This window comes from Trichoderma camerunense (genome assembly GCF_050948025.1).
Source record: "Trichoderma camerunense strain CBS 138272 chromosome Unknown V8C40scaffold_1, whole genome shotgun sequence".
In the NCBI taxonomy this organism is placed as follows: domain Eukaryota; kingdom Fungi; phylum Ascomycota; class Sordariomycetes; order Hypocreales; family Hypocreaceae; genus Trichoderma; species Trichoderma camerunense.
The window spans coordinates 2,579,395-2,592,707 of NW_028145369.1; the positions used below are offsets into that span (position 1 = coordinate 2,579,395).

At 50.4% G+C, this 13,313-nt stretch overlaps 4 protein-coding genes across 4 annotated transcripts; 2 read left to right on the forward strand and 2 right to left on the reverse strand.

Annotated features, from left to right (window-relative positions):
• The first annotated feature begins 4,533 nt into the window (after positions 1 to 4,533).
• On the forward strand, positions 4,534 to 8,173 carry V8C40DRAFT_15639 (uncharacterized protein). The gene is made up of 2 exons (XM_083211383.1): positions 4,534 to 4,751; positions 4,848 to 8,173. Exons 1-2 carry the CDS (start codon positions 4,677 to 4,679, stop codon positions 7,818 to 7,820), a joined length of 3,048 nt encoding a protein of 1,015 aa, XP_083079446.1. The 5' UTR covers positions 4,534 to 4,676; the 3' UTR covers positions 7,821 to 8,173.
• On the reverse strand, positions 7,985 to 9,148 carry V8C40DRAFT_279466 (uncharacterized protein; the record flags this gene model as incomplete). The annotated part of the gene is made up of 2 exons (XM_083221236.1): positions 7,985 to 8,889; positions 8,956 to 9,148. 2 exons carry the CDS (start codon positions 9,146 to 9,148, stop codon positions 8,372 to 8,374), a joined length of 711 nt encoding a protein of 236 aa, XP_083079447.1. The 3' UTR covers positions 7,985 to 8,371.
• An 874-nt stretch (positions 9,149 to 10,022) lies between these two features.
• Positions 10,023 to 11,968, forward strand: V8C40DRAFT_15669 (transcription factor domain-containing protein). The gene is made up of 2 exons (XM_083211391.1): positions 10,023 to 10,218; positions 10,292 to 11,968. Exons 1-2 carry the CDS (start codon positions 10,185 to 10,187, stop codon positions 11,797 to 11,799), a joined length of 1,542 nt encoding a protein of 513 aa, XP_083079448.1. The 5' UTR covers positions 10,023 to 10,184; the 3' UTR covers positions 11,800 to 11,968.
• V8C40DRAFT_230821 (phytanoyl-CoA dioxygenase family protein) lies at positions 11,702 to 12,995 on the reverse strand. Its single transcript, XM_083212799.1, has 3 exons — positions 12,401 to 12,995; positions 12,154 to 12,329; positions 11,702 to 12,072 (listed from the first exon to the last, which is right to left on the reverse strand). The coding sequence occupies exons 1-3, from the start codon at positions 12,914 to 12,916 to the stop codon at positions 11,841 to 11,843; spliced, it is 924 nt and encodes a 307-aa protein (XP_083079449.1). The 5' UTR covers positions 12,917 to 12,995; the 3' UTR covers positions 11,702 to 11,840.
• Between the last annotated feature and the right edge of the window lie 318 nt (positions 12,996 to 13,313).

Consider the following 13,313-nt stretch of genomic DNA (forward strand, 5'->3'; position numbering starts at 1 on the left):
GGGTGCTTAGTATCTGCAGTAGCAAATACACACACGTCATTTCCCTCCAGAGGGGGATTCGTGGCCCCAGCTCTCGGTCAAAAAACACCAGCTCGTCTGAATGCTGTTCGGCGTACTCAAACTATTCGTCAGTGAGAGGCGCGTACTACATGGATGGGCGTATGTAAGACCCCGCCAAAGGGCCTCAAGAGTCTCGACAGACCCCTGTCGGATTTGCTCAAGAGAGTAGTTCCAACCCTTGAACAGGGCTGAAAATGTGTCGTTTTTGGTATACAAGGCTTCCTTTCGTATCCTACTTCTCCCGTGAACTTCACGCAATCACTGGCCGTCGATGCCCTGGCAGCGACAGGTGGGCCCAAAGCAACCACATAGAGAGCGGAATGGCTACTACTGAAACCGTCCTTCTCTCAATGTTGTTGTAGGCATTGTTGCAAGTATTACTCGGTTTGCAGGATACAAATGCCGACATTGTGTACGTAGACACCCGACTAGATCCGTGCCAGAGTGCCGACGTATTAGTAGATTCGAAATACTGGCCTAGCGTTATACCTCAGTTGTTATATCTAATAAAGTTTCCATTAGTTTCGGAGCAACCTCTTTTGCTCAGTGACTCAGGTACTAGTAGACAACAGGTCGAACAAATGTTTTTACCCAGCCGTTGGGTCAAAGATCAGAATCAAACTCTATAGAGGTTAATTCGGTCATGAACCTTGGAGATTTGAAGTACACCAACGGCAGAAGCCGTAGAACATATTAAATGAAAGTCAAAGGTCAAAACCATTCGCCATAGAGGCTTAACCTTTGACCTGTAGAGTTCAAACTGGGCTTATACTTCAGTAATTGAATGTATTAAGTATATTCACCGCCCTGAATTCTACCGACTATATCTAAACTTCTCCCCCCTTTGTTTCTTGTTCTTCTTCTTTTCCTTCATCAACATCGTCCAGGCCTGCAAATCACCAATCCTACCAAATTATCAGTAGAGCAATTGTGAATTCAGATCTTGCATCACCGGCTTTTCGTAGAGCTGGCGCGAAACCAGACCTTGCATCAACAGATCTTGAATTATATTTTCTTTTTTCTACCGATAATACTTGTCCAGAATAGCCACCGAAATGTCTCCAACACAGTTAACTGGGCCACGTCCGCCGACTCTCCCTCAGCTTTTCCCTCGATTTAATGGATCGGGGATCCGGTTTCTACGTCCTGGTTATGAATGTTCAATGCCGGTGCTCTTCACCCTCGTGTGAGTCAATTGTGAGACATTTGAAGGTGCTCTTGTTTATTGAGTACATCATAAAACAGCTTCGACAACTTGTCAGATCATTGCCGGTAATGTATTTGATGCTGGTCATCCTGCTCTCGATCGAGCACGTAATACTACATAATTGCTTTACTCCGTATGGGAGAAAATAGATATGTACGGTGTATGATTCAGTAAGCACAGAAGTACTTTAAACGAGTATATGAAACTCTGTAGAAACGAGTGAGACATACACGATTTGCACATTGAACTGGAATGCATTTCCACCCAGGGATCACATCTCCCAACACAGGGATATCTGCCCAAACTCTTGAGTGAACCTTTACAGCCAACCAGGCGCTGCCAGGTGTTAAAACTACGGCAAAATGAGTGTGTCTCAGACATTGCCGTTAGTGTGATTATTCTCCAGAACGAGCAAGTAGGACTACCCTGTCACGACTGGCCTTCCGTCAAAGCCCATTGGGTTAGTCCTCAATTGAATCTCCATGATTTTATTAATTGAAAAGCCTTTGATACTGCATATTTGCTGGAGTTGAGACTTGTATATGTTGAGAGGCTCAGCTTTGCAGAAAGGCAACAAGCACTTCGTACATATAGGCACTTACTACTACTAGGAATATATCCGCAACTAAAAATTCAGTCCCTTGTTCCGTCACAACCAGATAATTACAACCGGCGCCCAAGATCTCCCGACTCTAGACAACTATTCACATAGATGAGTAAAGTTCCAAGGTTCTTAGAGCCCGTTACCTAATGTCTGTCATTGTTAAGTAGACGAGAGTCAAGAAACAGGTAGTCATACATGATCTCTAGGTCTTGTAATCAGTTAGTGGAAGCTCCACTCTCTTCATTCTATAAACAGACTCCGCAAGACGCCACACGAGGCAAGGATAGAATCGTAACGGCAGCGTAGGTAGTACACTTTACGCTTGTATTAGCCTAGCTTCTAGTTCTCTAGTAAGATCAGATCGAGGCTTTGTAGTGACAGCGGCCCAGTCCCATCTTCACGAGAAGAGACACCCGCCCCCAGTTAAAGCTGGCTTCAACTATCCGCATGGCTTCTCGCATGACTAGCTCCGATATCCCGTCCCCCTTCTAGATACATGAATATTCATAAGAGAGCATCCGATCCATGGATACCAGATGAGCCCACTTGTCAGCGTGGCTTGGGTAGGGTCTCATTACACACGGCAGTTTATGTGCGCCTCTAAGGCGACGGTAGGGAGTACATCCTCTTTCTAGAACAAAGTGATATACATAACACAGTTTGCGATCAATTGCCTGTAGATAGATACTTATAAATAGCACGTTGTCGCTTTTGACCTACTATGAGTGAGAAACAACATGTTACTATACTGACTGATCTCGATTGGTCCGTGTAAACATCTATGTAATAGTAGCTGAGGCTGCCTAGATACTCTAACAGTAGACACTCCATGTATATGTATACTCGATGTGTATTTAAAAAGACAGGCAGGGTTGAGATAGTGATGCTGTGAACGGGACCTGCGGGGAGGCAATGGCGGATCTTTGACTTTCGACATGGGTTGCAACCATCAATGGGTACCTTGCATGTATACGAGGTTTAAAAATCGACAGTCGTGGATCAAAGTAACAAAAAGGTAAAGTTGTATATCATATAGCAAAGTGATAGATCGGCGGCGGTTGAACATTGCCACCAGTGCAGTCAGCTCACACGCACCCTGAGATCGTATTTTCTTACCCTCAACTGTCATTGGCTCGTCCCCATGCCCGCCAACTTCTTTACGACATCTTTCCCTTACCTACATACTCGTATGTAGTGATCAAAAAGTTCGTGTTGGAAATAATCAATGCAGCTCAACGTCATGGCCTACCCTGCAACAAAGCTCGTTTTCAAAATGGTGCCAATGGAATTTGTTCCTATTTTTATGCTGGCGTGAATAAAAAACGAGGTGGAACAACGTGTTGCTGGCGCGCTAGTGGCACTTAGTGGCCGGCGGGTCACAAAGTCAACGATCCATGTCGACGATCGGCCCCCAGCGACAAGATCAAAGTTGAGCCTTTGCAACAGCCACCGGGGCTAGCAGGGATGGGCTGCTTTGGGGCGTCTCTAGCGGTTCGTATTGAAGAGAGAGTGGCTTTCGTGCGCATTGTTTAGCTGAGTTGAGAGCTGTGGTTCTATGGAGGCATTGCATTCTCGGGTCAGGCACTGACTGCAGGTCGACATGGATCAGTGAGTGATTGATACTGGGCATCAGCGACAGGTGCGCTAAAGAGCTAGCGCCATCAGTGGGCATCTCCCACCGCATGTCCCCACGCAGCGGCCCCAGCCTGTACGAAGCGCTATTGCTAGAGCCGTTCTTTGTGGTTGGGCCTCTGCTGTGCTAACTCGCACTTCAACCCAATCCATCAATGGCCTCACTCGTACTCCGTAGGGGTCCCTCAACAGTCTCCATCGTCAAACCCCTGCAAAACCCGACAATCGTCGTTCGCTTCGCTGCGTGCCCTCAAAATTCCACCTGCCCGAAAACACCAGCGCCAGGCCCAGGAGCCGGAATCACACTCGCTGTGGGCTCTGCCTACTCCCGACTCCGTTAGCACTGCCTGCAGGGTCGCACCGTCGACGGTGAGCCAGGGACCATAACTGGGACTTGTCACTCTCGAATACGGATCCCAAGTGCGTCAATCAATCGTCCGACTGCTTTGCCGCCTGCTCAGCTGGCGTGGTTCGTCTGCTCGGCTTATTGGGCCACCTCATCGCCTGTGTCTCAGCTTTGCACACCACACTGCCCCAAACCTTGCTTCCCCAGCTCGTATTGCGGGCACCAAGGGCACTGGCTTGCTTTTTGGCGCCTCCTTTATCCGCTTGCTCCCGGTCCTTAGTTTGCTAGCACCGATTCCTAAGTGATATTTGTGCTGTTACCCGTACGGATTCTCGTACGGCACAGTATTGAGTCTTCCCTGGGCCAGAAGCTCGGATTACCAAACGTCCATCGTCTTCGCTTCGGCCAGCCCCCACGTGCATTTGTCGAATGCTTCCTCAAAGGGCCAACGCCCAACCGCTTTTCTACCGAGGGCAGCTCATGCATGTCTCCGTTGGGTGATTTTTCTTTCTCTCTCTCCTTCTTCTTCACGTCTTCCATCGTCACTCGTTTCCACAGCGGGTGAGCTCTGTGCTCGAATCGAATCGCCCAACATTCGTCTTGATACAGTGCTCGTGAGAGTTGGCCACCCTCAGACCTCAGCAAAGGCGCATTGCTCGCCGTCGTGCGCCAGCTTATAGTCTTACCAGCCACATCGTAGCCACTGACGAAGTCTCTCCCTTGTGCTGCCTTGCCAGCTCTCGTCCTCGGCCCTCTATTTTTACACGCATTCCGTCCATTTCGTCGGGCAGGATTTGCCAAAGCGCCCAACTCGCAGCCTGGCAATCATGTCCAACCACAAGACTCGACCCGCTCGCTCGAACAGCTTGCAGCGCATGCTCGAGCTCGAGCGACGCTACATGGTAAGAGCGGTCTCTCCTGTCGCGTTGCATTTTTCAGAGAGATGCCTCCAAGTAGCCCATGGAAGCTAATGTGCTCTCTTTTTTGTCCAAATATAGCTTGAGCGTCTCGCAAGCTCACAATCGAATGCGCTGTCCGCCAATTCAGCTTCCATAGCTGCCGTTGTCTCCAGACGACCACTTCCGGCATCAAATCGCCCTGCAGTTCAGGTTCAACGTATTGAGGCGGCTCCTCAAAAAGATGCTCCAATGGGCGCCAACATCGCCAAAGAGAGATTGCCAGTTGCTCAAATAGTTCCACTGACCATTAACGTCAGTTCTCCCAAGCTCAAATTAGATTTTGCGCCCGAGTCAGACAACAACGTGCAAAGGGCCGCTGTGGTAGTGCATAACCCTCCACCGGTGGACAAGCCCGCTCTCAAGGCTGTTTCTTTCGATGTTCCGTTAAGCGATGAAGATGAACGGAGGTCGATTTGCCAGTCCCCAAGCTGGGAGGCATATGGTCGTCGCAAGAAGAGTGATAAAAAGGACAGCAAGAAAGAGCTGAAGAAAGAGCAGTTGAAGAAGGAACAACAGAAGAAAGAAGAGGAGAGAAAGGAGCAGGAGCGTAAAGAGCAGTTGAAAAAGGAGGAGATGAAAAAGGAGCAGCTGAGAAAAGAGCAGCTGAAGAAAGAGCAGCTCAAAAAGGAACAGGCGGAGAAAGAACAACGAAAAAAGGAGCAGCAGAAAAAGGAGCAACAGGAGAAGGCATCGAAGCGGGAAAAGGAGGAATCCGCGCTCAGGAATGCTTTGATTAAGAAGAAGCGCCTGAGCAAACAACCTCCCCCTTCTTCGTCGCATGCCTTGGAGCAGGCGAATCGCTCATCAGCGGCGGCACAGGCAGCTGCTAGAGATAAGCAGAGACCTTCGAGTGCGCTAGAGTTTACCAAAGATGACGCTCCCGTCCGCCCTCATCACAGGCGATCCGGCTCTTTCACCTCGTATATCATGTCGCCGTTCGAGTCTCGCCGGGCTTCCGCTGACACTGCTCGTCCTAGTGAGACGGGCTTCATCGGCGGCATCAAGTTGGAGATTCAACGACATGCGGCCAGTCAAAAGACCGCTGAATCGCCTGAGAACATGGACGAGTCTCAGATTCATCCGGCTCTGCGAACAAACAATGCTCACAATCAGAAGTGGTCTGCCCCTCCAGCACGCCCGGCCCCTGAGTCCCAGCGCCGAGTTTATCCTCCCATCACTCGACACCCGGCTGCAGCGGCCAAGACAAGATCTCTTATTTCGTCTGCAGAGATGGAGGCTCAGGAGACCGGGACAATGGAGAGCAAATGGAGAGCTTTTGTGGGCCTGAAGCCAAAGGACTCGGCCGAGCCATCAAAGACCGCCGCCCAGCAAGACAAGTCAAAGAAGCCTGTAATAACTAACGAGGCAACCAAATCCGCATCCGCACTGCCATCACCCCAGACCAGTGCAAACGCGGGATTAACTGCCGATACACGTCCTCAAACAGCTGTTGGTCAAAACGGCCCTCAACCAGTCTCACCTGCTGGCAACGAGAACCAGAACACAAAGCCCAAGCTCAGCGTATCTACAAGCGATCGCGATCTCCTTCCAAGCGTTGCTGTTACTGTGCAGCAGCCAGCGAAGGAGAAATTAAGCCAAACCAATCTTGCTCGGATTTCACGCGAAGGCAACGGCGCTGTCAAGAATGGCAATGCTCAAGATGCAACCCTCGCGACGACATCTTTGCCTCCAGCACCACCCCGTCGAAGTTCAAAGCGAAACTCCATGGTGAGTTTAGATGGCTCAGTATCATCCATGTCATCTCCACGCACGCCAAGACCCGGCAGCTCCGAGTCTGCCAACAGCAATCATGGTCTATCTGGCAGGCCCAAGCATATCGCAAACAATGCGTCTGGAAACACTGAACTAAAGAGCGGCGGGGCATCTCTCCAAAGTACTCCACGAGAGGCTGGTCGCATCGCCAAGGGTCAAAAGCCAGACCCGATAGAGATTCCGACATGGGAAGATATTCAATCATCCGTCATGAAGGTCATCGACACCAAAGTATCGCTATCTCCGATCCGTAAATCTCACGGGTCCCTTCGAGATGATAGTGATTTTACTGTTCGCCGTCTTACGGACGATTCAGTTCCAACGACGTCGACTGATGATGACTCGTCTGACGATTTCCACTCGCCATCAATGCCTGGTACGCCTGACACCTCCCGACCTCAATCTGAAAAGGGTCTCCCCCCCATGACGCAAGATGTTGAGAGTAAACGAGTAGCCACACCTCGCGCCAGGAACGGTTCCACAAGCCCGGTCAGACAGCCGCTTCTCCTCCAGATCGGAGGCGGGGGCGGGGGCTACTCAAGTCCACCCAAGAATACACGACCCGTGGGAAACACCAGCACGTCGAGCATCGTTTCCACCAAAGCCAATGCTGTGGCTACAGGCCAGACTGCTCACCGTCGGTCACAAACGGATGTGAGTGCGATAACTGCAACTGATTTCCTGCCGAAATTGAAGCACCAGCCCCTGAAGGCCGTGGAACATGTATCAGTGCCAAGGCAACACCTCCCTTCGACTGCACTCCTCTCTGGAGAGGAAAAAGTAAATGGCAAGGTTCAACTAGTTCCTTCCCCGTGGCCTGCTTCTTATCTAGAAGAAGCTCGCAAAGCTGCTCCCCTCGCTCCGCCTCCTCAGGTGCTGGGATCGCCACGTCTTGGTCCCAAGGTCACGCCGCCATCTTCGATCCGGAGCCAGCCATCCCCCACTACCGACCTTGCGCCGACGAAGGCGCCGCGACACACAACTGGCTCACCTGTCGGCGGCGAGCCAATTGCCAAAATGTTCGTGGAGTGTTGTGGATGCAAGTATTACCACGACATGCCCAGCAACATCTATGAAGCCATGGCCAACCCAGATGCTGTTGTTCGACCAAGGGGAAGTGTCGGATTCACTGGCGCGTTATCCGTGACGGTGAAGTGCCCGTGGTGCTTCCACGAGATGAGCACCAAGTGCTGCGCCGGCTATGCTGCCATGGTATATGTGAAGGAGAGGCTGCATTAGTGACTATACTGCCGCTACTCTCACCCATCCTATCTCATTCCTTTTCTTTCTCTTTTCTTGTTCATAACAGCCCATTTACGATGCCACGATTTGTTTCCCACTAAGATTGAGCTCCTGGAGCAAATGTCTCTTTCAAAATAATGAACCAGGGTTGGAGGGGGCTATCAGCTAATATTCCATCCCCAACTCACTTTTCTTCTTTGATTCCCTTCTCGTTTCCTGCTTATAATGATTATGATTATGACGATGTACAAAAGTCAAAAAGATGATTGTGGACTTATTTTAATGGTGAAGCTTGTTTGGATTTTGGTTGCTGACTGTTGACTATCATTCAACTATTTACGACCTCTTTCATATATGCACGGGGGAGTTTTCTTGTTCTTCCTGATGATTTAGAGGGGGGCGCTATTTATGTTGCAAAATGCGGGCGAGTTTTTGGTCCAGAGTTAGCAAGAACGAAATGACAAATATATCAAATGATACCTCGCAGCCATCGTGCCCTCCACCTACGTGTGTACCAACCAATAATAAATACTCCCTTGATGAAGAAGTTACACAGCATACGTTCTGCGTAGGTCGTGGTTTCGCTGCTGCACTTCCGACACCTTTCTGGCCAAGTCCAAGTTTGTAGAGCGCAGGGCTCCCATTGCTTGAGTAGCCCGATCAAGCTGACCGTCTAATAGTTCCTCCCTCTTCTCAAGGATCATGACACGGTCTTCTAGAAACGTCAGTCTCGAATGGAGGCTTACGTCATACTCCCGGCGGTCCATGATGTGGTCGCTGCTGCCATCAGTTGCATTGTCTTGCATGACGATGTTATCGGTGTCTGCTAGGCCTTTGATGAAGCTGTTTTCGGTGAGCACTTCGATAAAGGGCTTATACGGCATCTTTGCCTGGAGACGGAGAACGTTGTAGACCTGGTCAGCGTAACGCACTGCGAAGGCCCAGAGATCAGGGCCGATGTCGTGGGTCATGGGCATGTTGCTTAGGGGCTCGACAGCGGAGCGGTTGAGACGAGGCCAGATGTCGTCGTGGGGGCGGACGGGGCCAGGCTGTTCGTTTGTGAGCTCTGTTGATGGAAGAAATCAGTTGGCTTTGGTTAGAGGTTTTCTGAAGGGGAGATGGGAGGACATACTTTGACGAAAGTATTCTTCGCGGAAGTCGAAGAGGAATGATTGGATGCTCCAGTGGGTGTTGCGATCTATGTTCAGCACGGTCTTGAGGACGTCGGCGAGCTCCTCTGTGAAATCTGCTGGAGTTGAGGTGGTGATGTGGTGGCACAGGAGGTCCTCGAGGTCCTGTACCACGCTGATGAAGTCCTTTGGCATGATGGGGCTTTGTTGAATATGGGAGGATAGAGATGTGCTAAGAGATGAACCAACCCGATTGCCGGGCGAGGCAGGAAGAAGAGAGTCTATACAGTAGTTTGTATGGTTGGTGGTGGAGGAGAAAAAAGAGACGAAGAGGGTGATTTGAGGCATGGAGTTTTTTGGGGGGAGAAGAAATAGGAGGGATAAACAAGTGCTGCTGTAACTGATGCACTGCAGGTGCTTTAAGAGTGCCCTTGGGCAAATAGGCTGTGTTTTAGCTCCTGTGAATCGAGTGCAGCTGGCGGATTTGAAAACAGATGAAAACATGCCTAATTTGCTATTCTTCCCCATTTTGTCTAAATACTCTGTTGTTAAAATTGGATCCGCGCCTTGGGAGTGTCGTGCTCTTGTTGCTGTGTTACCTGTGTGTGTAAGGTGGCTTTAACTGTTGGATTAGGGAACGGTTAATTGATGCAGATAGAGGGTTGCTACTGGAAGCGAGCATTGTGTGACAAGGCGTGACAATGGGTTGATGCTTTTCTTGATAACACTCAGTTTTCTGTTCTTATTGGGGGGATAAGAGAGGTATATTTTAGTTCCATCTTTAGTAAAATGTATCAATGTAGATAGTCTAATAGCCAAGAGGATGCAGATTATCGGATAACGAAATGATGAATTAAGAAGTATGTATTGCTGGGTATTTGTCGCTGCTCTTTCTGTCACCCTTGCAAGTTGAAGCTATTTACATGCGCCAAACTAACGGAACTCTCCGACGAGTGGATGGTGAACGGCGCCGCGGCTAAAGCTCGTATGGAAAGGCCGCCTACTCCGTACATGTGCTAACGAAACGATAAGGCGAGGCGATGCATTCTTTGTACGTAAACTGACATAAGTCATCTGGTAGAATTTATTTCTCCGATGCCGTCCACTTTTTTTTGTCTTCGATTACAACGGTAATCCCATGTCTTCGCCCACTTTATACTATTCCAACGCTACTCTACTTTTCGAGCCTCAGGATTGATGAATGCGTCTATCATTATAAGCACAGACTGCAATGAGCTCCAAGGGCTCGGCTGACGCATCAAAAGGTGAGGGAGGCATTCTCGCCCCAGGTTTGGTTCCCCTTCCGCTTGATGCAGCGCTGACTTGGTGTCCCCAAAGGCTGCCGCACTTGCATGCGGCGACGCATTCGATGTGACCTCGGTCGTCCGGAGTGTTCGAAATGCATCAAGAAGGGCCTGAGCTGCCCCGGATACGGACGGCATCTTCGCTGGGCTGATGGAGTGGCGGTTCGAGGGAAACTGAAGGGTCGGAGATTGCCTGTGGCGGGCTCGATGGCCATGGAATTGGCGTTACCGACAATCGAAGAGCCCGTTCCTCTTCCTGCTCCGGCACCCGCACCGGTACCCTCTCCTATTTCTGGAGCCCTTCAAGTAATGGGACAGACGGCTCTCAGCATTAACAGGGCCATCGAAAGCACCTCTGCAGGCACGGATTTGTTGAACTTTACACAATGGGCGTCTTCACCGGAGATCATCGAATACTACGACAAGTATCTGGCAGGGCGGATGGTATGGATCGATTCAGATGAAAATGACTATCGGCGGCGTATGTTACCCATGGCCGCCAATGCCCCAGGCCTTCGTTTTGCCATTGCCGCCTTTTCTCTCTACCATGGGCCCATGAAATTCCCGAGCGAGTTGGCCCGATACCATGAGGAGGCGAGAGACGCCTGCCTGGAAGTCCTCCAAAGGCAGCTTCGAGAAATGAACACCCGGATCAGCGGCGGAGCGGAGCTTAATACGCGAGCCGATGTTGCCAACGCAGAATGGATGCTGGCCTGCATCCTCGTGATTGCGAATTACGAAATGGCAAAGAATCACTCTGTGGCTGCTGAAAACCATCGACTTGCGGCAAGGAGAATCGTCAATGTATTCGGGCAGCACGAGGCGTGCACCAAGGGCCTGTTTGCGTTTTTGAGAAACCAGCTCGCAATCCATGAAGTCCTCGGCTCTTGTACATCCTTCGACTTGGCCGATGTCGCAGAAACCATTCTTCCCACGCCAGGCTCCGGTAGCCATGTGCTGTTCTCCGAGTACCTTTCTTTTCTGCATCAAATCACGCTGGCTTCGCGACGATCCATGGCTGTGAACGAGGACATTGACGTATCGCTCTGGCCCGAGAGTTTTACCATCATCGAAGTACAGTCACGCTTCGAGCAAGCAAGAGGCCAGACACTGATGATTGCGGGGAAGCTGCAAATAAACCCCCCGGTTGTGCGCCGTGACTTTATAAGGTTGGTGGACTTATACCACCACGCTGCCGTTGTCTACGCGTACAGATGCCTGGGCTATGCGATTCCCAGTAATTTCGATTGGCTGGCTTCCGTTACCAAACTGTTTGACCAGCTAGATCAGATTGAGAACATCTCTCTCTGCATTCAAAACCTTCCGTGGCCAATTTTCATCGCGGGCACGGAGTGTCATGGCGACACAGAACGGCAGCACAAGGTCGCCACCATTCTCGACAAGACTATCAGAACGACGGGCTTTAATCAATACGAGACCATCCGGAGCTTTTTAAACGCCTTTTGGAGTGGTACAGAGCCAAACTGGCTGCCGGTTGCACAACAGTTGCAAGCGAACGGACTCAGAATTCTTGTCGTATAAAAGCACTAAGAGATGGTTCATCGATGTTACATGCATGGCTCTTATCTGCGGATTGTTTCTTCATCCAAGACGTTGAATATCTCCTCCATTGGGTCTTTGTACTTGTATAAGCCCAGCGCTGGTGGGCAGAGTCCATACCCGAGAAGACGTAACAGCTGTGGTGAGAAACCTCGGTCCTTTGCTACCTCTGGTGGCAATTCCAAATACTGATTCTCTTCTTGCCTTAGAGTTCCTTTACACATGAACACGCCGATTGTCTCACGTGCGTCGTCCCTAGCACGGGTAAACAAAAAGTCAGCATCATGATTCCCATTGATGAGAGTTGCCCAGGAATATTTCAAGGGGGAATAGTACTTGGTGACGTTTGCGCCTCCCGCATGATATACGTTGCCAACGAACATGGCTGCGTCTCCGACTTCGAGTTCTGCTGAAATGGTCTCCTCATCGAGCGGGCACCTCTCCGGTCCCCATAGGTGGCTCTTTGGGATAATGACTGTCGCGCCATTCTCCTTTGTCGTCTTGGATAGTGCCTGGAATTTACCAAAATTGTCAGCCCGGGATTCATGTTGTCATTTGAAGGACACAAGGGGCAGGCAAATACCGTGACGCAGCCCAGCATGACGGGCATATCGCAGTTTCGAGTATGGTAGTCCGAGTCGTCCCTATGGAGAGGCTGTTGCTTGCCACCAGGCTCAACGCGGAAGCCTACGATACTCGCAATCTGTGGCTTTGCCGCCACGCTCTTTTGCTTTTGGCCCTCCCAATAGGTGTATCTGCTGGTCAACATGGCCTCTGCGACAGACTGAAAGAGCGGATTCACCACTAGCTTGGCGCTGGAAGGTGACTGAGCAAGGATGCCATGAGCACGCTTTGTTGTGCTGGGGAAGAAACCAGCGGGGTCTGGCTTGTCTGCATCGAATATGGGCTTGAGATCTTCCTTGATCTGGGCACAGAGGGATTTGGGGAAGAGATTCTTGACGATTACGGCGCCATCCCTCTCTAATAGGGAATGGAGCAGGGTGGTATTTGTGGCCGGGTCGTCTGCATAGACGGTGGTGATTTCCTTGCCGGCTTCGGAGGGAAATGTGTCTGTAGCGTAATGCTGAGTGCACGTCATTTTTTTTTTTCAAAGATGGGTGTATGGTTAACTAGCACAGCAAGCGATGAATTGGAATATAGTTCGGATCAACAGAGTGACTGAGATCTACTTGTTTGAAATCAAGGCGTACGGTTCCCTTTTTATCTTCGTCCAGCAGCCCACCATGTCCATCAAAACGAGGCATCTCGGGCTTGGGCCATCTCGTCCGTCCGATCTAGGTTCCCATCGAAAACCCTCTTGGGGAAATATCCAGAGAAAAAGAGACGCTGCCACCTTGCCAATCCAAGCAATTAGATCGAGAATGACAAGCCAGAGCCTGGCGGGAGGACGGGGGAGGGGGATAATTCCGGAAACCCAAAAAAAAACAAGACGACGAGATCGGACCCCAGACGAGAGAGCCGAGAAGCTACCACTA